This window comes from Chiloscyllium plagiosum, unplaced genomic scaffold (genome assembly GCF_037043375.1).
Source record: "Chiloscyllium plagiosum isolate Xiang-an unplaced genomic scaffold, Cpla_swu_hap1 HiC_scaffold_28, whole genome shotgun sequence".
NCBI lineage: Eukaryota > Metazoa > Chordata > Chondrichthyes > Orectolobiformes > Hemiscylliidae > Chiloscyllium > Chiloscyllium plagiosum.
Window position 1 is genome coordinate 42960428 of NW_028270166.1, and position 25973 is coordinate 42986400.

The following is a 25973-nucleotide window of genomic DNA, read 5'->3' on the forward strand; positions in this document are numbered from 1 at the left end:
CCTGTGTATAACTCCCACCCTGTGTATAACTCCTGCCCTCTGTGTAATACCCACCCTCTGTGTATAACTCCCACCCTGTGTGTAACAATCACACTTTGTGTATAAATCCCAACCTGTGTATAAGTCCCACCCAATGTGTAATACCCATCCTGTGTATAACCCACGTCCTGTGTGTAACACACACCCTTTGTGTATAACACCCACCCAGTATGTAACACCCACCCTGTGTGTAACACCCACCCTGTGTATAGCTTCAACCCTGTGTATAACTCTCAGTCTGTGTGTAACACCCACCCTGTGTATAACTCCCACCCTGTGTGTAACACCCACCCTGTGTGTAACACCCACCCTTTGTATATAACACGCACCCTGTGTGTAACACTCGCCCTGACAGTAACTCCCACCCTGTGTGTAACTCCCACCCTGTGTGTAACACTCACCCTGACAGAACTCCCACCCTGTGTGTTACACACACCCTTTGTGTATAACCCCCACCCTATGTGTAATACCCACCCTGACTATAACTCCCGCCCTGAGTGTAACTCCCACCCTCTGTGTACAACTCCCAACCTGTGTGTAACACCCATCCAATGTGTAACACCCACCCTATGTAAAACTCCCGCCCTGTGTATAACCCCACCCTGTGTGTAAGACCCACCCTCTGTGTACAACTCCCCACACTGTGTGTAAAAACCACCCTGTGTATAACTCCTACCTGTGTATAACTCCCGTCCTGAGTGTAACTCACACCCTTTGTGTGCAACTCCAACCCTGTGTGTAACACCCACCCTTTGTGTATAACAACCACCTAGTGTATAACACCCACCCTGTGTAATACCCTCCTTGTGTATAACTCCCACCCTGTGTATAACACCCACCCTTTGTGTAACACCCACCCTGTGCATATCTCCCACCGTGTGTATAACCCCCAACCTGTGTGTAGCTCCCACCGTGTGTATAACTCCCACCCTCTGCATAACTGCCACACTGTCGGTAACACCCACCCTGTGTATAACTCCCACCCTGTGTGTAATCCCACCCGCTGTGTTTAACTTTCACCCTATGTATAACACCCACCCTGTGTGTAACACCTGCCCTGTGTATAACTCCCATCCTGTATATAACTCCCACCTTGTGTGTAATACCCACCCAATGTGTAATACCCACCCTGTGCATAATTCCCACACCGTGTGTAACACCCACGCTGTGTGTAACTCCCACCCTCTGTGTATAACTCCCACCCTCTGTATAACGCCCACCTTGTGTATAACACCCACCCTGTGTGTAACAACCACTCTGTGTATAACTCCCACCCTGTGTATCACTCCCACACTGTGTGTATAACACCCACCCTGTCTATAACTCCCACACTGTGTGTAACATCCACCCTCTGTGTATAATTCCCACCCTGTGTGTAACACCCACCCTTTGTGTATAACTCCCACCCGGTGTGTAACACCCACCCTGTGTATAACTCCAACACTGTGTGTAATACCCACCCTCTGTGTCTAACCCCCCACCCTGTGTGTAACCCCCACTCTGTGTAAAGATGCCACCCTGTGTGTAACTCCCACTGTGTATATAACTCTCACCCTTGTGTAACTGCCACACTGTCTGTAACACCCACCCTGTGTGTAACACCCACCCTGTGTATAACACCCACCCTGTGTGTGACTTCCACACTGTGTGTAACACCCACCCTCTGTGTATAACACCAACCCAGTGTGTCACACCCACCCTGTGGATAACTCCCACCCTGTATGTAACTCCCACACTGTGTGTATTAAAGCTACCCTGTGAATAACACCAAGCCAGTGTGTAACACCCACCCTGTGTATAACTCCTGCCCTGTGTATAGCTCCCACACTGTGTGTATAACACCCACCCTGTGTATAACTCACACACTGTGTGTAACACCCACCCTGTGTATAACTTCAACCCTGTGTGTAACTCCCACCCTGTGTGTAACACCCACCCTGTGTATAACTCACACCCTGTGTGTAACTCCCACCCTGTGTGTAACACCCACCCTTTGTGTATAACACCCACCCTGTGTGTAACACTTGCCCTGACTATAACTCCCACCCTGTGTATAACTCCCACCCTGTGTGTAAAAACCACCCTTTGCGTATAACCCCCACCCTGTGTCTAACACCCACTCTGACTATAACTCCCGCCCTGAGTGTAACTCCCACCCTCTGTGTACAACTCCCAACCTGTGTGTAACACCCACCCAATGTGTAACACCCACCCTATGTATAACTCCCGCCCTGTGTTTTACCCCACCCCATGTGTAAGACCCACCCTCTTTGTACAACTCCCACCTTGTGTGTAACACCCACCCAGTGTGTAACTCCCACCCTGTGTATAACTCCTACCTGTGTATAACTCCCCATACTGTGTGTAACTCCCACCCTCTGTGTGCAACTCCCACCCTGTGTGTAACACTTTCTCTGTGTGTAACATCCACCCAGTGCATAACTCCCAACCTGTGTATAACTCCCGCCCTCTGTATAACACCCACCCTCTGTATATAACACCCACCCTGTGTGTAACAATCACACTTTGTGTATAACTCCCAAACTGTGTAAAACTCCCACCCAATGTGTAATACCCATCCTGTGTATAACCCACGCCCTGTGTGTAACACCCACCCTTTGTGTATAACACCCACCCAGTGTGTTACACGCACCCTGTGTATAACACCCACCCTGTGTGTAACACCCACCTTGTGTATAACTCCCACCCTGTGTGTAACACCCTCCCTTGGTGTAACACCCACACTGTGCATTACTCCCACCCTGTGTATAACCCCCACCCTGTGTGTAACACCCACCCAATGTGTAATACCCACCCTGTGTATAACTCCCACACCGTGTGTAACACCCACCCTGTGTGTAACTCCCACCCTCTGTGTATAACTCCCACCCTCTGTATAAAACCCACCTTGTGTATAACTCCCACCCTGTGTGTAACACCCACCCAATGTGTAATACCACCCTGTGTATACCCCCACCCTGTGTGTAACACCCACCCCGTGTATTACACCCACACTGTATATAACACCCACCCAGTGTATAACTCCCACACTGTGTGTAACACCCTTACTTTGGGTATAACACAAACCCAGTGTGTAAAACCTACCCTGTGTATAACTCCCACCCTTTGTATAACTCCCACCCTGTGTGTAACTCCCACCCTTTGTGTATAACACTCACCCTGTGTATAAGTCCCACCCTGTGTAAAACTCCCACAGTGTGTGTAACTTCCGCCCTGTATATAACACCCATCCAGTGCGTAATCCCACCCACTCTGTGTAACTTCCACCCTGTGTGTAACACCCACCCTGTGTGTAAATACCACCCTGTGTATAACTCCCATCCTGTATATAACTCCCTCCCTGTGTGTAACACCCAGCCAATGTGTAATACCCACCCTGTGTATAACTCCCGCCCTCTGTGTACCTCCCACCCTGTGTGTAAGTCCCACCCTCTGTTTATAACTCCCACCCACTGTATAACACCCACCCTGTGTGTAACGCCCACCTTGTGTATAAGTCCCACCCTGCGTGTAACACCCACCCTTTGTGTATAACACCAACCCAGTGTGTAACTCCCACCCTGTGTATAACACCCACCCTGTGTGTAACACCCACCCTGTGTATAACTCCCATCCTGTGAATAACTCCCACCCTGTGTGCAACACTCACTTGTGCGTAACACTCACCCTGTGCGTAACACCCACCCTTTGTGTATAACACCCACCCAGGATGTAACACCCACCCTGTGTATAATTCCCATTCTATGTGTAACTCCCACCATGTCTGTAACACCCACCCTTTGTGTATAACACCCACCCAGGATGTAACACCCACCCTGTGTATAACTCCCACTCTATGTGTAACTCCCACCCTGTGAATAACTCCCACCCTGTGTGCAACACTCACCCTGTGCGTAACACCCACCCTTTGTGTATAACACCCACCCAGGATGTAACACCCACCCTGTGTATAACTCCCATTCTATGTGTAACTCCCACCCTGTCTGTAACACCCACCCTTTGTGTATAACACCCACCCAGGATGTAACACCCACCCTGTGTATAACTCCCATTCTATGTGTAACTCCCACCCTGTCTGTAACACCCACCCTTTGTGTATAACACCAACCCAGAGTGCAAAACCCATCCTGTGCATAACTCCCACACTGTGTATAACCCCCACCCTGAGCATAACTCCCACACTGTGTGTAGCTCCCACCCTCAGTTTATAACTTCCACTCTCTGTATAACACCCACCCTGTGTATAACACCCACCCTGTGTATATCTCCTATCTGGGTGTAACACCCACCCTTTGTGTATAACACCCACCCAGTGTGTAACACCCACCCTGTGTATAACAACCACCCTGTGTGTAACACCCACCCTTTGTATAACTCCCACCCTGTGTATAACCCCCACCCTGTGAGTAACACCCACCCTGTATATAACCCCCACCCTGTGTGTAACTCCCACCGTGTGTATAACTCCCACTCTCTGTCTAACTGCCGCATTGTCTGTAACACCCACCCTGTGTATAACACCCACCTTGTGTGTAACACCCACCCTGTGTATCACCCCCACCCTGTGTGTAACACCCTGACTTTGGGTATAACACACACCCAGTTTGTAACACCTACCCTGTGTATAACTCCCACCCTTTGTATAGCTCCCACCTTGTGTGTAACTCCCACCCTTTGTGTATAACACCTACGCTGTGTATAAGTCCCACCTTGTGTAAAACTCAAACAGTGTGTGTAACTTCCGCCCGGTGTGTAACTCCCACACTGTATGTATAACACCAACCCTCTGTGTATAACTCCCACCCTGTGTTTAACACCCACCCCTGTGTGTAACACCCACCTTCTGTGTATAACTCCCACCTTGTGTGTAACATCCACCCTCTGTGTATAACTCCCACACTGTGTGTAACACCCATCCTTTGTGTATAACCCCCACCCTGTGTGTAATACCCACCCTGTGTGTAACTCCCACCGTGTGTATAACTCCCACTCTCTGTGTAACTGCCGCATTGTCTGTAACACCCACCCTGTGTATAACACCCACCTTGTGTAACACCCACCCTTTGTATAACCCCCACCCTGTATGTAACACCCACCCTGTGTATAACTCCTTCCCTGTGTGTAACAACCACCCTGTGTATAAATCCCACACTTTGTATAACACCCACCCTTTGTGTAACACCCACCCAGTGTATTACTCCTACCCTGTGTGTAACACCCACACTGTGTATAACCCCCACTCTGTGTGTTACACCCTCCCTTTGGGTATAACACACACCTAGTGTGTAGCACCTACCCTGTGTATAACACCCACCCTTTGTATAACTCCCACCCTGTGTGTAACTCCCACCCTTTGTGTATAACATCCACCCTGTGTATAAGTCCCACCCTGTGTGAAACTCCCACAGTGTGTGTAACTTACGCCCTGTGTGTAACTCCCACACTTTGTGTATAACACCCACCCTCTGTGTATACCTCCCACCCTGTGTGTAACACCCACCCTTTCTGTATAACTCCCACCCTGTGTGTAACACCCACCCTTTGTGTATAACTCCCACCCTGTGTGTAACACCCACCCTCTGTGTATAACTCCCTGTGTGTAACATGCACCCTTTGTGTATAACTCCCACCCTGTGTGTAACACCCACCCTCTGTGTATAACTCCCACACTGTGTAACACCCATCCTTTGTGTGTAACTCCCACCCTGTGTGTAACACTCACCCTGTGTATAACGTCCACCCTGTGTATAACTCCCAACCTGTGTATAACCCCCATCCTGTGTGTAACACCCACCCTGTGTATAACTCCCACCCTCTGTGCAACACCGCCCCTCTGTGTATAACACCCAACCTGTGTGTAATACCCACCCTGTGTATAACTCCTACCCTGTGTGTAACAACCACCCTGCGCATAACTCCCACACTTTGTGTAACACCCACCCATTGTATAACTCCTACCCTGTGTGTAACAACCACCCTGTGCATAACTCCCATCCTGTGTATAACCCCCACTCTGTGCATAACTCCCACCCTGTGTATAACCTCCAACCTGTGTGTAGCTCCCACCATGTGTATAACTCCCACCCTCTGTGTAACTGCCACACTGTCTGTAACACCCACCCTGTGTATAACACCCACCCTGTGTGTGACTTCCACACTGTGTGTAACCCCCACCCTGTGTATAACCCCCACCCTGTGTGTAACACCCTCCCTTTGGGTATAACACAAACCCAGTCTGTAACACCTACCCTGTGTATAACTCCCACCCTCTGTACAAATCCCACCCTGTGTACAACTCCCACAGTGTGTGTAACTTCCGCCCTGTATATAACTCCCACCCTGTGTGTAATCCCACCCACTGTGTGTAACTTCCACCCTGTGTGTAACACCCACCCTATATATAACTCCCACCCTGTGTGTAAATCCCACCCTGTGTATAACACCCACCCTGTGTATAACTCCCACCCTGTGTGTAACACCCTCCCTTTGGGTATAACACCCACCCAGTGTGTAACACCCACCCTGTGTATAACACCCAACCTGTGTATAACTCCCACCCTGTGAATAACTCCCACCCTGTGTGTAACTCCCACCCTCTGTTTATAACTCCCACCCTCTGTATAACTCCCACCCTCTGTATAACACCCACCCTGTGTGTAACACCCACCCTTTGTGTATAACACCCACCCAGTGTATAACACCCACCCTGTGTATAACTCCCACCCTGTGTGTAACACCCACCCTTTGTGTATAACACCCACCCAGTGTATAACTCCCACCCTGTGTATAACACCCACCCAGTGTATAACACCCACCCTGTGTATAACTCCCACCCTGTGTATAACACCCATCTTGTGTATAACTCCCACCCTGTGTGTAACACCCATCCTTTGTGTATAACACCCACTCAGTGTGTAACACCCACCCAGTGTATAACACCCACCCTGTGTATAACTCCCACCCTGTGTATAACACCCATCTTGTGTATAACTCCCACCCTGTGTGTAACACCCATCCTTTGTGTATAACACCCACCCAGTGTGCAACACCCATTCTGTGTATAACTCCTGCCCTGTGTGTAACACCCATGGGCTTTGCTGCACTGACCTTGTCGACAGTCTTTGTGCTGGAATCACACAGCAGTATTTCTCCCCGATGTGTAGTCAGTAACACCTGATGATTGAATTCAGTAATGGTGAAAGCGTAGACAAACAGGAATCTATATCAAACTACAAAATGTGAATAAGTTAAGAAGCGAGGTGTCAGGGTTATGCTATAACTTGGACATAATGCAATTATTGTTCGTGCCAACAGCCAGCATGTCTACCTGACCAATGGCTTTATTATCCCCAAATTCCCAATAATCAACCTCCTGCTGGGTACCACTGATCAGAAATTGAGTTGATGTTTTTTAAATATAAATGCAGTGCCTGAACCAGTTCAGAGAATAGGAATCCTTCAACAAATTATTCACGTTCTGACTGCCCAGAGCCTGTCCAAGAGGCACAGTCAGGATTGTAATGGTCTGCCCACTGGCCTGGACCAATACAGCTCTAACACACCCAACACCATTTGATAAAATGTAGACTGCTTGATTGACACCCTGCTCATTGACTCCCATCACCACCAACAGTCAGTGGTAGCAGTGTTTACCATCTTCAAGATGAACTGCAGTAACTCCTCAAGGTTCTGTCGGCAACACCTTCAAAACCTGCAGTGTCTACCACCAAGGGCAGCAGATACATGGGGACGTGATGCAAGTTCAACACCAAAGCACACACCAGCCTGACTTGGAACAGCGGGTCAAAATGCCAGTACCACCTTTGTAACAATGCACACACACACACACATAAACACACACACACGACAGTAGCCTACTCTGACTGTGTCCAGTGATATTAAGTGTGGGCAATAAATGTTGACCTTTCCAGCAGCACTCACATCCCATGAATGAAGATATAAATACAATTCCATCCTTAAGTCATAGGAGCAGAAATTAGGCCATTTGACCCATCGAGTATGCTCCACCATTCAATCATGGCTGATAGGTTTCTCAACCTCATTTTCCCACTTTCTCCCCATCACCTTTGATCCTGTTATCTATCTTCATCTTAAATATACTCAATGACCTGGCCTCTGGAGCCTTCTGCGACAGTGAATGCCATAGATTCCCCACTCTCTGGCTGAAGAGGTTTCTCCTTATCTCTGTTGTGAAAGGTCTACCCTTTACTCCAAGGCTGTGCCCTCACGTCCTCGTCTCTCCTGCCAATGGAAACATCTTCCAAAATCCACTCTGTCCAGGCCATTCAGTATTCTGTAAGTTTCAATCAGATCCCCCCGACCCTTCTAAACTCCATTAAATGTAGTCCCAGAGTTCTCAAACATTTCTCATATGTTAAGCTGTTCATTCCTGGGACCATTCTCGTGAACCTCCTGTCGTCCCGCTCCAGGGCCAGTACATCCTTCCTCAGGTATGGGGCCCAAAAGTGCTCACAATACTCAAAATGTGGTATGACCAGACCCTTATAAAGCCTCAGAGGTACATCCTTGCTTTTATATTCTAGTCCTCTTGAGATGAATGACAACATTGTATTTGCCTTCCTAACTAATGACGCAACCTGGAAGTGTACTTTAAGAGAATCCTGGACTAGGACTCCCAATTCCCTTTGCATTTTAGACTTCTGAAATTTTTTCCTCATTTAGAAAATAGTCCATGTTTCTATTCTTCCTAGAAAAGTGCATGTCCTTACACTTTCTACATTGTACTTCACTGACATCAGTGGTACAGAAGCTACTGGAGAAGGTACTAATGGACAGGACACATAGCCATTTGGAAGAAAATGGGCTTCTCAGTGATAGGCAGCATGGTTTAGTGCAGGGAAGGTCATATCTTATAAACACAGTACAATTCTTTGAAGAGGTGACAAAGTTGATTGATGAGGGAAGGGATGTAAGTGTCATATACATGGACTTTAGCAAGGCATTTGATAAGGTTCTCCAAAGTAGGCCGATGGAGAAGGTGAAGTTGTATGGGGTCGAGGGTGTTCTAGCTGGATGGATAGAGAACTAGTTGGGCGACAGGAGACAGACAGTAGTAGTGGAAGGGAGGTTCTCAAAATGGAGACCTGTGACCAGTGGTGTCCCATCTGGGACCACTATTGTTTGTGATTTGAGGGAAGGTGTAGGTTGCCTCATTAGCAAGTTTGCAGATGACACTAAGATTGGTGGAGTAGCACATAGTGAAGGACACTGTCAGAGAATACAGCAGAATATAGAGAGATTGGACAGTTGGGTAGAGAAATGGCAGATGGAGTTCAATATGGACAAATGCGAGATGATGCATTTTGGAAGATCCAATTCAAGAGTAAATGGAAAACCCCTGGGGAAAATTGATGTACAGAGAGATCTGGGTGTTCAGGTCCATTGTTCCCTGAAGGTGGCAACGCAGGTCAGTAGAGTAGTCAAGACAGCGTATGGCATACTTTCCTTCATCAGATGGGGTACTGAGTACAAGAGTTGGCAGGACATGTTACAGTTGTATAATACTTTGGTTCGGCCACATTTGGAATACTGCATACAGTTCTGGTCGCCACATCACCAAAAGGATGTGGATGCTTTGGAGAGGGTGCAGAGGAGGTTCACCAGGATGTTGCCTGGTATGAAGGGCGCTAGTTATGAGGAGAGATTGAATAGATTATTTTCATTAGTGAGACGCAGGTTGATGGCGGAACCTGATTGAGGTCTACAACATCATGAGAGGTATAGACAGGGTGGATAGAAAGAAGCTTTTTCCCCAGAGTGGGGGACTCAATTACTAGGGGTCACAAGTTCAAAGTGAGAGGGGAAAGGTTTATGGGAGCTTTACACAGAGGGTGGTGGGTGCCTGTAATGCATTACCAGTGGAGGGTGGGAACGTTATTGTCATTTAAGATGGAACTAGACAGATACATGAAGGGGCAGGGAGCAGAGGGACACAGGAAATAGGCAACAGGTTTAAATTGAATATCTGGATTGGTGCAGGCTTGGAGGGCCGAAGGGCCTGTTCCTGTGCTGTAATGTTCTTTGTTCATCTGTCACTTCTTTGCCCATTCGCCTTTCCTGTCTAAATCTTTCTGCAGCTTCCTCACCTCCTCGATGCCACCTGTCCCTCCACATATTTTTGGTATCATCTGCAAACTTAGCCAGAATGCCCTCGGTTTCTTCATCTAGGTTGTTAATGTATAAAGTGAGAAGTTGTGTTTCCCAACACTGATCCTTACGGAACACCACTAGTCACCAGCCGCCATCCACAGCCTTCTTTAGCAAAGAATTCCATGGATTCCCCACTCTCTGGTTGAAGATGTTTCTCATTATCACTGCTCTAAAAGATCTTCCCTTCACTCTGACGCTGTGCCCTTGGGTCCTAGTCTCTCCTGCCAATAGTAACATCTTCCCAACAAGGGCCCTTTTATCCCCACTCTGCTTTCTGGCAGACAGCCAAGATTCTATCCATGCTAGCACCTTGCCTCTAACACCATGGGCCCTTAACTTACCCAGTGGCCTCCTGGTGCAACACCTTATCAAAGGCCTTCTGGAAGTCCAGGTAGATAACAGCCATTGGCTCTCCTTGGTCTAACCTGTCCATTACATCCTCAAAGAATTCTAGCAGATTTGTCAGGCATGACCTGCCCTTGATGAACCCATGCTGACTTTGCCCTGTTTTACCATACACTTCCAAGTATTTAGAAATCTCATCCTTCACAATGGACTCCAAAATCTTTCCAATGGCTGAGGTCAGGCTAATCGGAATGTAATTTCCCGTCTTTTACCTTACTCCATTCTTAAGCAGAGGGTTACATTAGCAGTTTTCCAGTCCTCCAGGACCTTCCCTGACTCCACCCATACCTGAAAAATCACTATTAAAGCTTCCACTATCTCTTCGGTATATTTTTGAAATTAAAAAACGATTTATCAGAATGATCCAGGCCAAAGACAGCTGTAAACACAAGTTATAGTTACGCACATCACCCTGAATTTAGGTCAAAGGTCACACAACACCAGGTTTATAGTCCAACAGGTTTATTTGAAATCACAAGCAATCAGAGCTCAGCTCCTTTGTCAGGTGAAGTGTTTAGACTGTTTTAAATGGACTCCAATCGAGCTGTTTAAGTGAGAAAACAATGTGATAGGGTACACAGAGAGACAGCAGAACTGGTTCAGGCTGAAATCAGGAAAGAGTTTTTCTCAGAATGACTATGGGGTAAAAATAATGACTGCAGATGCTGGAAACCAGATTCTGGATTAGTGGTGCTGGAAGAGCACAGCAATTCAGGCAGCATCCGAGGATAGGCAAAATTGACGTTTCGGGCAAAAGGGCTTTTGCCCGAAACGTCGATTTTGCCTGTCCTCGGATGCTGCCTGAATTGCTGTGCTCTTCCAGCACCACTAATCCAGACTCAGAATGACTATGTCTGTCCCTAAAAGGTTGTGGTTGCTGAATTAATGATATTACCCCAGATTGAGATTTTGTTGGTAGCTTATTTACACCACAAGATATCTCAGAGACTTCACAAGGTGAGGACAGGGCAGGAGGCACCTTCATAACATGACAAAAACTCTTTCAAGTTATTGGAAAATCATACATTTATTGTTATTTCTAAACATGAAGTAAAAGATTTGGTGCAGAGGCCTGGAGAGTAGATAATGCCTTTTATCATGCTAGGTTCAGAATTTGGCAGAGACTGATTGACTTGATTAAGATGAGAATATCTCTTTGGGGTTCTGAACACCAGAACCATGTTCTAATAGCAGCAATTAACCCGACCTTGCCCATCTATGATGCTGGTCTGTGGATGCCACACTCATTAACATTAATAGGACTACCAATTCAAACAGGAGGATGGGGAGTACACTCCTGACCAGCAGGACAGTGTACTGGGTTTGAAGTGATTCTCCCACAAGCACCATTGAAACTGGAGCAGTCTCCCCAACAGACCTGCTGGAAGGTGACTGTGCCCATCACTGAACTTAACAAGAGACAATGCAATATTGAAAAGCATTTCCAGCATAGAGAGAGTTAACAGCAGTGAAATTATGTTGGCACAACTGGGCCTGTGGGCGTGGCTTTCTTCTGGAACTGTTATGCTTGGTGAAGCTGGAATTCCCCACTGCTGTTGTTTCCCTGGAGCTCCCTTCACACAGCAGCCAGTTTGTACAAGCACAAGGTGAAAAAGGGACTGGACCCTTTCCTCCTGAGTTTTAATTAGTGATGAAAAAGTACAGGATGGCTTGTGCCAGGCCCAGCACCAGGCACATCATCAGGCAGATGTGAAAATGAGCTGCCAACCTAATGAAGGGACAACATGGGACTCCCTTCATTCAAACTGTGGAAGCAGTGTACAATAGACAGAGCTCAGCAAACCCACAACCAATGGATCAGGTCTGAGCTCGGCAATCCTGCCACATCCAATTGTCAACATGGTGGGGGACAATTAATTAAGAGGTGCTGTGACTTCACCAGATCCCTCTTCAGGTATGCCCCAGGCTCTTGGCATGCCCTCCTGCACTCCCCATTGAGCCAAGGTTGATCCCCTGGCTTGATGGTAATGGTTAGTAAAGAAATGAGCGCAATAAAAAGTCAAGCACGGGACATGGCCACCATTAGACTAGCTTTTTCAAATTCCAGATCTTTTCTAGAATTCACTCCTTTGGTGGAATTCAAACCCACAGCACCAGAACATGCTCTGGTTTTAATTTCCAGTAACAGCAACAGCACTTTCTGCAACAGTGCAGCATTACCTCAGTATCACACAAGACTGACAGGCTGAATGTTTTTGTCTAAGTTATGAGCAGCACAGCTCGATTCTCCTGCTCCTCGGATGTTGCCTGACCTGCTGTGCTTTTCCAGCATCACACTCTCGACTCTGATCTCCAGCAGCTGCAGTCCTTTCTCCACAGTGGTACCATGGTTAGCCTTTGGTAACTGTCTGTGTGGAGTTTACACATTCTCCCTGTGTCTGCGTGGGTTCCCTCCCATACAGGTTAGGTATAAAGGCCATGCTCAAATGCCCATAGTATCCAGGGATGTGCAGGCTAGATGGATTAACCATGGGAAATGCAGCATTACAGGGATAGGGTAAGGGGGTGAGTCCAGGTGGGATGCTCTTTGGGTGGGTCAGTGTGTGACTCGAAGGCCAAATGGTCTCCTTCCACACGAGAGATTCTACGAAATCTCTGGCTGGGGACCTGAACCTATGACCTCCTGACTCAGAGGAGAAAAGCTCTACCAACTGAGTCAACAATAAAAGCAATGAAGTGGGTTTCCTCCGGATGCTCCAGTTTCCTCCCAAGATGTGCAGGTTAGGTGATTTGGCCATGCTAAATTGCCCGTAGTGTTAGGTGAAGGGGTAAATGTAGGGGAATGGGTCTGGGTAGGTTGCGCTTCGGAGGGTCGGTGTGGACTCGTTGGGCCGGTTTCCACACTGTAAGTAATCTAATCTAAGAAATTAACCAAAGCAAAGCAATCAGTTATTGGAAATCATACATTTATTGTTTTTTTATAAACATGAAGTAGATACTGTGCAGATACCTGGAGAGTAGATGTTGCCTTTCATCAACACTAGGTTCAGAATTTGGCGGATGCTGATTGACTTAATTAAAATGATAAAATATCTTTGGTGTTCTGAGCACCAGAACCACGTGCTAACAGCAGCAGTTAACCCGGCCTTGCCCATCTATAATGCTTGTGTCTGGATGCCACACTCGGAAACATTAATAGGACTCCCCATCCAAAACAGAAGGGAGAGGAGTACGGTCCTGACCGGCAGGACAGTGTGCTGGGTTTGAAGTGGCCAACCAGAGTCCCTGACTGACAAACCCTGTTCAGCAATCAATACCTGTCAGAATGTTCAATCCGTCCACTCAGACCATTTACAAATGCAATCTCAGGTCACACTATTTTTAGACACAGGAAATGGCAGGCTGACATTCTGATTAAAACTGTAAAACCAAGTGAAAAGATAAAATGAAGATTAGAAAGCTCTGGCCTCCGAAGCCTCCACATTCTCTTCGAATGACTTTAAACCTGCGGATACACGGCGTGTGTTGCAATCCCACAGTTGTTTCTCTTATTTCTGGACATTAAAATGTAGCCTTCATTTCCCCATTCAACACCATAGCTGTAAAACATTTAAAAATAAAAAGGATTAATTGTGCAATCATACAGCGCGTGATTGAAATTGTGAAATGTAAATAATGCTCAAGTGCAACATTGTATTTTTCTGTCTTATTCCTCCTACATCCTCTTGCCACTCTCAACTGAGAACAACCTGGTGTAAATTCTCTCATGTCTGTATATCTCCTCTGCATTGATACAAGATCAGGCTGTTTGCTTTGCCATAACTGAAGAGGTCTACGACTCTCTGACTCCAAGTCAAAATCCGTGTGTTTTTTTTTCCCCTAACCAGGATTCCAAGACATTTAGCAACCACCGTCCTCAAATCAGCAAATTTCACCAGGAACTACATTCTAATAACCTCAAATGATATTCAGCATGCAACAACGTGCTTTAACTCATCCTTTTCCAGGAAGTCAAACCTTAAATCTTTGTCATTCTCAATCCTTCTTTTCTTCCATAATCTTCAGGTTGTTAAAGATCACATTTAGATCATCCTATCAGCACTGCCTAATTTACTCCAACTCCTTTACCAAGTCATATCATTACACTCACCAACTGAAGTCATACAGGTTTCATAGAGTCATAGAGATATACAGCAAAGAAACAGATCCTTCCTGCATGCTGACCAGATAACCTAAATTAATCTAGTCCCATTTGCCAGCATTTGGCCCATATCCCTCTAAACCCTATTTATAAACAGCATCTGGATGGGTATACACTGTATATTGTAATTGTACCAGCCTCCATCACTTCCTCTGATAGTTAATTCCATACATGCACCAGCCTCTGTGTGAAAAAGTTGCTTCTTTGATCCCTTTTAAATCTTCCTCCTCTCACCTAAAACCTATGCCCTTACGTTTTGGACTCACCCATCCCTTGTCTATTTACCCTATCCGTGCCCCTCATGCTTTTTCAACCTCCAAGATTAGCCTCTGACCCTTAGCCCTCAGCCTCCGACACTCCAGGGAAAACAGCCCCAGCCTATTCAGCCTCTCCCTACAGCTCAAAGCATCCAATCCTGGCAATTCCCTTCTAAGTCTTTTCTGAACCCTTTCAAGTCTCACAACATCCTTCGAGGAGAAAGTAAGGTCTGCAGATGCTGGAGATCAAAGTTGAAACTTTATTGCTGGAACAGCACAGCAGGTCAGGCAGCATCCAGGGAACAGGAGGTTCGACGTTTCGGGCACAGGCCGAAAGGGCCTGTGCCCGAAACGTCGAACCTCCTGTTCCCTGGATGCTGCCTGACCTGCTGTGCTGTTCCAGCAATAAAGTTTCAACTCACAACATCCTTCCTATAGCAGGAAGACAGAATTGCACACAATATTCCAAAAGTGGCCTAATCAATGTCCTGTACAGCCGCAACATGACCTTCCAACTCCTCAATGCACTGACCAATGAAGGCAAGCCTTTATCTATCCTATCTACCTGCAACTCTACTTTCAAGGAACTATGAATCTGCACTCCAAGGTCTCTTTGTTCAGCAATACTCCCCAGGACCTCACCACTAAGTGTGTAAGTCCTGCCCTGATTTCCCTTCCCAAAATGCAGCACCTCACATTTATCTGAATTAAACTTTGATCTTGATCTCTTACCTCCAATCAAACAGCTCCTTTCTCATCTCCAAATGGCTTATGAACAAAGTGGTTCAAAAGCAATACAGGACAAAAAAACACAATTAATAAATGCCTGTATTTTGTTTCTCCTGGTTGCTTGCAGGGTTACTCTGGGATATTAATTCTTAAAAAAAAACTCAAGGACAGTCTGGTGAGAGTTAATAACTTTATGCATAGTATGAGCTGGCAGCCAGCTTTCAAAACCAAAAGATAAGGACTCTAATCGGGTGAAGAGAGTTAAAGTAACAATTTGGAATGATGCTGGATGCAAAAGGGAAATGGAGACAAAATTACCTATAAGTAATCAACTCCTTTTTTTCCCAGGAACAAAAGGAAATATTGTTGATGAATTTGCTTTCAGATGTGCAATGTGCTGTTTTGCTTCGAGATACAGTTTTTATACAGTCTGTAATGGGTTGTTTGTCCATTGCTATATCCATGAGTATGTTTAGGCTCAAATGCAGCACTAACATCAGAAGGGACAGGTCAGTCCAAATAGCCTATTTTGGTGCATCACTCCTTGTAGTGTTACACCAAAACATCAGTTTGAAGTTGTCCCTTCTTTTAATGAAGAAAACCAGTAAGTAACGAGCCTAGCTTCCATGGTATTGCTAATGAAACTGAATTAAACTTCATCACTATCATTTTGCTCTTAATTTGGTCATCAAACCTGAAGTTACAGATGAGCAAAACCTCTCTCAACGCTGTCAGAATTTAAAACTTACCCAAGACTCAGCTGTCTAAAATGGATTACTGGTTCCGGTTTTGTCAATATGCATCACACCCAGTGGTCTGTACTCCCTCAAGCACTGAATTCCACAACCTAGGGTTTCTCTACAATTCTCCAATGGTTCCAACTCTCTCCTCTCTTTGATCCTCTGAGCTCTCCTTGTACAATGCCCCAACACTCCCTGTCTCTCTTCTTTCTGCCACTGGCTCTCCCTTTCTCCATGTCTCCCACCCCAGCTCTCTTTCAGCTTTTTATGATGTCAAACACCTTTACTATGTCCTTGTCCTTTTTACAGCCCCGTCTCCCCTGCTCGAACCTTCAATGTAAATATCTTAGCCTCAGTTCCTCTCTCCAAACTCTTCTCCTCCGTCTTAAGTACCATCCAATACCCTTATGGAAGGTTATAAAATCGTGAAAGGCATGGATAAGGTAAATAGCCAAGGTCTTTTCCCCAAGGCAGTGGAATCCAGGACTACAGGGCATAGGTTAAGGGTGAGAGGAGAAAGATTCAGAAGAAACCAAAGGGGCAACTTATTCATGCAGAGGGTGGTGCGTGTGTGGAATGAGCTGCCAGAGGAAGTGGTGGAGGCTGGTACAATTACATCATTTAAAAGGCATCTGGATAGGTATATGAGAAGGAAGGGTTTGGAGGGATGTGGCAGACAGGACTAGACCGGTTTCGAATATCTAGGTCAGCAAGAATGTGTTAGACCGAAGGGTCTGTTTCCATGTTGTACATCTTTATACCATCAAAACTGAACTGATTCATCATGGGGTCAGTTCCCTTAACTAACATCCAATTCTGTCATACAGTTTAATATATTAAAAATGTGACAAGAAATTACTGATGTTGGTTTTACAAACTCAGTATCCTGCAGACAAGAAATTTTCAGCATGACTTTTCTGGACTGGCATCAATATTCAAGAGGATCTTTTATTAAGCCAATGCACCATTTTTAGTTTTATTGTTTACTGTCACATTTTCCTTATTCCCTTTTTATTCTCATCAAGCTGAAGGATACCTGCCTGTTGGCGGGGTGGAGGGGCTGCAAAGGTGGTTTGAAGGTAATGTCACTGTCCTGATAATTCAAACCCTTAGGCTAATGTCTTGTACAAATGCAATCAAATCTCACCACAGCAGGGTGCGACATTCTAATTCACACAGTCATAGAGATGTACAGCACGGAATCAGACCCTTCGGTCCAACCCGTCCATACCGACCAGATATCCCAACCCAATCTAGTTCCACCTGCCAGCACCCAGCCCACATCTCTCTAAACCCTTCCTATTCATATACCCATCCAGATGTCTTTTAAATGCTGGAATTGCACTAGTCTCCACCACTTCCTCTGGCAGCTCATTCCATACACATCACCCTCTGCATGAAAATGTTGCCCCTTAGGTCCCTTTTATATCCCTAAACCTATGTCCTCAAGTTCTGGACTCCCCCCCAACCCAGGGAAATTACTTTATCTATTTACCCTATCCATGCTCCTCATAAATATTGTAAACCTCTATAAGGTCACCCCTCAGCCTCCGACACTCCAGGGAAAACAGCCCCAGCCTGTTCAGCCTCTCTATAGCTCAAATCCTCCAACCCTGGCAACATCCTTGTAAATCTTTTTTGAACTCTTTCAAGTTTCACAACATCTTTCAGATAGGAATTCAATTAAAACTAAAAGCCATCCCTAATGACCACTGTTGTTTAGGAATGGAATCCTTACTTGGTCCATCCACTGCAATGTGAGTGACCCTCAACTGCCCTCTGAAATGGCTTAGAGAGAGATTAGGGATGGGCAAATGCCAGCCTTGCCAGTGATGCCATGGAAGTATTAGATCAGAAGAACCTTGTCACCTTGCACCCAAAAGTCAGGCATTCCCCAGTAAACACAGGACGGATTTGATAGAGTTCTGCTCAAACTTTCCACCTTCCACAGTCTGATGTTGTGGCACTCCCAGAACAGCCCTGAATGAGTGTCCTATTTCCCAAGTCGACCACCAATCTCAACAAGATAGTCATGTTTCCCTTCACTACTTATAAGTACAATAAAGATCCTGTGGCTCACACTGACGAAAGATTTTAAAGCATTAAGTAGGATGTGAGGACAACGTACCTGTTTTTAACAATCCAGTACTTTGAACCAACTTTTCTTCCATAACCAACCACCAGAACAGCATGGCTCATAACAAAGGGGTCACAATTGGGTTCATAGTAAACACCTGGGGAGCAGTACAATGAAAACGACAATAAGCTGTCAGTTACAAATCAAAACTCTTCTGCGTACACCAATTATCAACTGAAATACATCAAAAAGTTAAAAAAAAAAGCTCTGCCTCAATTCAAATATGCTCACAGTAACCAGCTGGAAGCACAATGCCCCCAAGTCAGAAAGTTCAGGTTCAAGTCCCACATCAAAGACTCAAGTACATTGTTTAAACTGGTACTTCAGTGTAGCATTAAGGGTGTGTTGTGTTGTCAGAGATGTTGTGTTTTTGAATGAAATGTAAACGGAGACCTTGTCTGGTGTTGGCCCAGTTTGGGAGAACAGCGGGTTAGTTGCACTCAGTGTCCTGACTAATAAGAGATCACTTAATTATCATCACATTGTTGTTTGCGGGAACCTGCTGTATGGACATTGGCTGCTGCATTTCATCAAAATCTATAGAAGTAGGCGTTCGGTATGCTTTCTTTTATTGGGCAGAGTATGGATTACAGGAGTTGGGAGGTCATGTTGTGGCTGTACAGGACATTGGTTAGGCCACTGTGGGAATATTGCATGCAATTCTGGTCTCCTTCCTATCGGAAAGATGTTGTGAAACTTGAAAGGATTTACAAGGATGTTGCCAGGGTTGGAGGATTTGAGCTATACGAAGAGGCTGAACAGGCTGGGGCTGTTTTCCCTGGAGCATTGGAGGCTGAGGGGTCAACTTATAGAGGTTTACAAAATTATGAGGGGCATGGATAGGATAAATAGGCAAAGTCTTTTCCCTGGGATCGGGGAGTCCAGAACTAGAGGGCATAGGTTTAGGGTGAGAGGGGAAAGATATAAAACAGACCTAAAGGGCAACTTTTTCACACAGAGGATGGTACATGTATAGAATGAGCTGCCAGAGGAAGTGGTGGAGGCTGGTACAATTACAACATTTAAGAGGCATTTGAATGGGTATATGAATAGAAGGGTTTGGAGGAATATGGGCCGGGTGCTGGAAGGTGGGACTAGATTGGGTTGGGATATCTGGTCAGCATGGACGGGTTGGACTGAAGGGTCTATTTTTGTGCTGTACATCTCATATGACTCGGAGTACTCAATTGGCTGCAAGGCATTTTGGAGCATTCTGAAATCATGGAAGCTGCTTTATAAAGTTAGGACTGAATATTGCCAGTTGGCAGCCAAGAGGGCTTTTTTTTTCAGACAATTCAAATTTTGTTCATAGCTTGCAGTCAGTATTAGGTAGGACTAAACTGACAGTAAGTACCTGGACCAATATGGACTTGACTGACACAGGACAGGTCTACCAGATTTAGCAACGTCTTTGAATCAGACTTGGTTAATAAGCTACCAACAGGAGATCATTTAGCTAGTGACAGTAGCAGAAAATAGGTTCAATTCACTGTTAAGTCTGAGAAGGTGAAGATTAGGTATGAAGGCTCCAGAGTTCAGTAAAGCTAAATTTAACAGGTTGAGGGAGCAACTGACATCAGCAAACTGATCAAAATGGGTAAATAAGTAGAAACAGGTAAAAATATAGAGGGGTTCAACAAAAAAAAAATTAGAATTAGGATGAGAATATACCCCAAGGGAAAGGGCTCCAATATCAAATGAAGTTGGGTGAGTGACTGCATAAACTGAGGAATACAGCACACACTGAAAAGATTCATATCACCTTTGTGGATTGGGAGAGTTATAAAGGGAACAGACAACATAAATAACAGTAAAAGCTTCAAAAAGGAAGTTTGAAAATAAACCTTAGAGAGATATCAGGATTCATACAAAATGGTTTTACAAAGAGAAAGCGGCTTCACAATAAAACAGATGAGAGAAACGTTCGAAGTGAAATTAAGGGAACGGCAAATCTGGTTAGTCATTACTCCACCTATCAGCAATGCTACTGGAGTCTATAATCCAGGTTCAGTGAATGAGCACTAAGAGCAATTTGGATTGTTTAAAAGGAAGAGAGATTCGATAAGGATTCAAAGTCATTCACGTCCAGCAAAACTGGTCGAGTTTTTTTTGAGGAAGTAATTATAGTCAACGGGGGAATGTCTAAAGGTGCAATTTAAATTCCAACAGGCATCCAATAAGATGCCACACTTGCATGGAGTGGCGGTGAGGCACCTCCAGGAGGCGCTGTAGTGTTGTGTGTGGAAACGGAATCGCAACATTAGACCCAGAAATTGCTCATGATGATTACAGCTCGTGGAATTGAAGGCAAATGACGAGCCAATTAGGGATCGGTTAGGGCTGTAGATGACAGTATTAATGATGGATGCTTCCTAGAAAGCAAGTATAGAAGGAAGTGACTATAGCAGTGTCTATACTTGGACAAAACAGCTGTTGTTTCCAAACCCTTTTTATCATCTTTTCTGTGGACCATGATATTAATGGTGAGCAGCTATAGTCACAATCCCAGAAAGTCACAGCCAATTGTTGGTCACTTTGGTTTCCGGGAAGAATTGATGTGATATCCAGAAATGGGCCTCCTAATTTATTTATTTTTCTGTTTAACTTATTTTCTAACTAGGCAGAAGTGGGTACTACAGATGCTGGAGTCTAGGGTCAAGATTAGAGCGGTGTTGGAAAAGCACAGGTGGTCAGGCAGCATCAGAGGAGCAGTAGAATCAATGTTTCGGGCAAAAGCCCTCCATCAGGAATGACGATTCCTGATGAAGAGTTTTTGCCCGAAACATCGATTTTCCTGCTCCTCAGATGCTGCCTGATCTGCTGTGCTTTTCCAGCACCACTCTAATCATATTTCTTAACCAACCCATTCAGAGATGTTATTGCACACCTCTGGAACACATGTGACTTGAACCCAGCCCTCCCAGTCTAGTGTAAGGATGCTACCACTGTGCCACAGAAGAGCCTTAGAAATGGGCTTTTTAAAAAAACTTTAGATCTATTTTTCTAACCAACCTGTTCAGGGATGTTAGTACATACCTCTGAAGCAGGTGGGACTTGAACCCAGGACTCAGGACGCTACCACTGTGCCACAGGAGACCTCAGAAAAGGACTTGTTATCTTTTGTTCATTAACCAGTTTCACACAGAGCATGAAGACTTGTTGACAGAATCACCTGTGCTATCAATAGGACTCTGAACCTCTATAAAATGCCAAATAAAGTCACTATGGCCCTACTGTACCTGCTTTCTCACCAGACTTAGAGAACTGGTGACAGCTTAACCAGAGGGTCACCACACCTCAGGCAAAGGAAGAGGTTGAGAAGGAAAATCCTTCCAATTAAGCTCAGCTGGTGCAGGAATTGAACCCATATAATTAACATCACTCTACATTGCTACCCAGCTTCCTAGCCATGATAATTACCCAACTCCCTTAAGCTCTAAGCTCTCTGGAGTCTTAACTATTTTATAACAATTCAGGTAACACAACAGACAGTCACAGAGATGAAAGAAAGATTGTCAACATTCTGGGCAATGTAGGCTGGAGCATAAAAATGGCAAAGGTCCAGATTTCCCTGTTCCTGGATTGCCAGAGACTGGGTGTACAACCCAGGATGTGTGTGTCAGCACCTGCAGAAATCCCCATGTGCTCGCCTCTATAGAAACAGCCTCTGAGCCCAGTTTGAATTTCAAAAGGGGCACTCCCCCTGCTCCTCAGGGTACTGAAGGAAACACACGGCGGCACGGTGGCACAGTGGTTAGCACTGCTGCCTCACAGCACCAGAGACCCGGGTTCAATTCCCGCCTCAGGCGACTGACTGTGTGGAGTTTGCACATTCTCCCCGTGTCTGCGTGGGTTTCCTCCGGGTGCTCCGGTTTCCTCCCACAGTCCAAAGATGTGCAGGTTAGATGAATTGGCCATGCTAATTGCTCGTAGTGTTAGGTAAGGGGTAGATGTGTAGGGGTATGGGTGGGTTGTGCTTCGGCGGGGCGGTGTGGACTTGTTGGGCCGAAGGGCCTGTTTCCACACTGTAAGTAATGTAATCTAATCTAATCAATCTCCATAAATGTTGGTTACTGTACGACAAACTCACCTACAAATAAACGAGTTATGAACATTGGCCTCAATATGTTAACTCGGTTTGTCTGTAATGATGCTGCTGGACTGGCTTGTTCAACACTTTGTTTTTTATTTCAGACCTCCGGCATTCTCAGTCCTTTGCTTTTATTAACTATTTGACAAGAAGTTATGAGGAGAGGTTATGCAAATCGGGCCTGTAAAAATTAAAAGATTAAGCAAAGGGTGACCTGATCAATCTTCAAGATAATCAACAGGAAAAGACAGGGTAGATAGAGATAAACTGTTTCCACTGGTTGGGGATTCTGGAATTAGTGGCATAGACTGAGACTCAGGAGAGGTGTTCGGGAGCATTTCTACACACAAAAGGTGGCAGATGTTTGGAACTCTCTTCCACAAATGGCAGTGGATGCTGGATCAGTTGTTAATTTTAAAGTCTGACATAGGTAATGTTCTGCTGAACAAAGACAGTAAATGATATGGGCCAAAGGCAGGTATGCGGAGTTCGGCCACAGATCAGCCATGATTTACTTAAATGGCGGAACAGGCTCAGGGCTGAATGGCCTACTCCTCTTGCTAGGACTACACTATAACGCTGAAGAGGCAAGAATTGGTACAGCAAGATTTCCAGAGGAGAAGGTGTCAGAGAAAGTATGGGCTAAAGTCATGGAGTGATTTGAATGCCAGTATGAGAGATTTAAAACCCAAGTGTTGGTTTAAAAATCAAGATGTCATGAGGGACATGGATAAGATAAATAGACAAAGTCTCTTCCCTAGGGTGGGGAGGTCCAGAACTAGAGGGCGTAGGTTGAGGGTGAGAAGGAAAAGGTATAAAAGAGACCTAAGGGGCAACTTTTTCACGATTGCGACATTTAAAAGGCATTTGGATGGGTATATGAATAGGAAGGGTTTGGAGGGATATGGGCTGGGTGCTGGCAGGTGGGACTAGACTGGGTTGGGATATCTGGTCAGCATGGATGGGTTGGACCGAAGGGTCTATTTCCGTGCTGCACATCTCTATGACTATGACTCTATTCCCCAGTTACATCTCAATCAACATGGTGTTTATAATTAGTGCTTGACACACACCTCAGGCACACCCAATCTGACCAGTCTGCCTGATCCACCCAAACCCCTCACCCAATCACCATTCTACTCCCTCCCCCGTCTACCCATCATCCTGACCCTTTACTCACCTTACATTCTAAAACTGGCACTCTACCTCTTTCATAATTATCTTCTCTCCATTGCCTCTCAGAGGGGCTTTGGGTTCCCACTTCTCCTCTATTACTGGAATGCAGCAGCTAATGCTATGAAAAGGCATTGGGACTTCTAGAAACCTCTCTGCATTACTCTCTCCCAGGATGCCTGCACCTGCATCCAGCTCTACTGGACCCTCCACTGGAAGCACAAAACAATTCCAGCCAAGTAAATATGTACCTTTTTGTACAGTTTGTGGGATGATATGACAGCTTTAACAGGTGTATTTTGTCCTTTTTTTTTGTTTTACGAAGGAGGGTGAAGACAGAAATGCTGAGCAGTCTGTTCAAAGCCAATGGAATAAATAGCTAGGAGCCCTTTTCGGTTTTACCCCAAAAAGGTTGGAACAATAGAAGCAGCCCGAATGGGTGGGGTCAACTCTCGTACAACCAGGATTTTTGGTTTGTGCTTTCTGCAGCTACTGGGGTCTTGAAGCTGGATTAAGATACTCTTATTCCTCTCTGTCACAGCTAAAAGTTGGGAATCTCTTCCTGCTGCTAGAATTGTATGTGAGAGAAGCTATTTTACTGTATTTGCCTTTCCCAAAGGTATGTTTATGGGATGTTACTACATTGGAACAGTTAATTGTTATCAGCGTGTTACATTATTTTGTTAAGCATTTCAATAGAGTTACAGTTCAGCCAGTTTTCTTTTATTTTCATTTTGTCTGTATTTTAACTGTTGTGTAAAACTTGTGTGTTTGGCTTAAAATCCAGTAGTTTGACGAATCGAATTGGATTTGTAATGCAATGTCTCACACTTAGCTTTAAAATAAGAAACAGTTAGGGTCAAGACGATCTTCTTAATATATTTGGAGTGGGTTTGATGTGGTCCATACATCTGGGTCTAAAGGTGGGGGTTCAGATTTAGATTGCAAGATTTGGATCATGAGGTCCATGACATCAGCCTTCTTAATCCCCAAGTTCAGTTTGCTCACAAACATCAGGGATGAATAAAGATTCCCTAAAGCAAATAGGAAGAAGCCATGCCTTCAGATGAACAAACAGCCCTTAACTGAATACGGAGACTGCCAGTCATAAATTACCTGTATGGTAGAACTGAAAAGACGAATGAGTGGCATCAATAGCAACAGATACGGGTCCAACTTTAGCAACCACCTGAGCTAAGGCTCCTTCATCGCCTTGTTTAACAAAAAAGTAATTGGTGCAATTGGTAGTTTTGTACTTGACGTTATAATTACAGGGATCATCCTATTTTGAAAAGAAAACAGGCAGTAAATATAATGTCATCATCATTCTGTCAAAGAAACTGCAATTAATTTATTCCAATAATGCAGGTCGTGGAATATTAAGAGAAATTAAATGCAGCTAAATTCAAAAGGAAATGTGAATGGCGCAAGTTTAAATATCCCCTTGACCACATTATCCTTCAGTGCAGTTCCCCCATACCAACAGATGAATAAAAATTCCCGAAAGCAAATAGCACGAAGCCATGCCTTCAGATGAACAAGGTTCTCTTGACTGAATACAATAGCCCCACTGTAAAGATGGGAGTTAAATCCAGACCATTGTGTAAATCTAACTTTGGCATCAGGCAAAGAGGGGCCATAATGCTGGCAGAGATCTTAGTGCTGGCAGAGATCTTTAGGCACCGTGGGTGGCACCCCCACCTCTCTGCCAGAAGCTCCGGGTTTAAATCCTCAGGGCTTGGAGGCCACAGAAAGTGTGAGGTAGTGCAGCCAAATAGCTGATTGTCATCAATCGGTGAATCCTACCCAGAATGCCCATGGGAGTGGCAAGATTAAGAGTGTTCCCTGGCCAGCCAGAACCCCCGTGGTCATGCTCCAGCCTCATCACATCAAAGTGCACAGACTCACATCATGAGCAAGTGACACTCCTGTTCTTAAAAACTACCACATATACAACATTGACTGTTAACAGACTGTACAGATTTTAAAATCTAGGGCTATCTTACATCTCTATTCTTGCAGCCTTTTC

General features: G+C 45.3%; 1 protein-coding gene across 2 annotated transcripts in view; it reads right to left on the minus strand.

The window, feature by feature from the left end:
- Window positions 1–11494: 11494 nt before the first annotated feature.
- Window positions 11495–25973, minus strand: part of LOC122565541 (procathepsin L-like) — a 42940-nt gene continuing 28461 nt past the window's right edge. For both annotated transcript variants that reach the window (XM_087976157.1, XM_087976156.1), the window contains exons 6-8: window positions 25061–25226; window positions 18673–18778; window positions 11495–14216 (exon numbers count right to left, since the gene is read on the minus strand). In XM_087976157.1, the coding sequence (XP_087832283.1) occupies window positions 14117–14216; window positions 18673–18778; window positions 25061–25226 (372 nt within the window). In that variant the 3' untranslated portion in view covers window positions 11495–14116. The remainder of the gene's footprint in view (window positions 14217–18672; window positions 18779–25060; window positions 25227–25973) is intronic.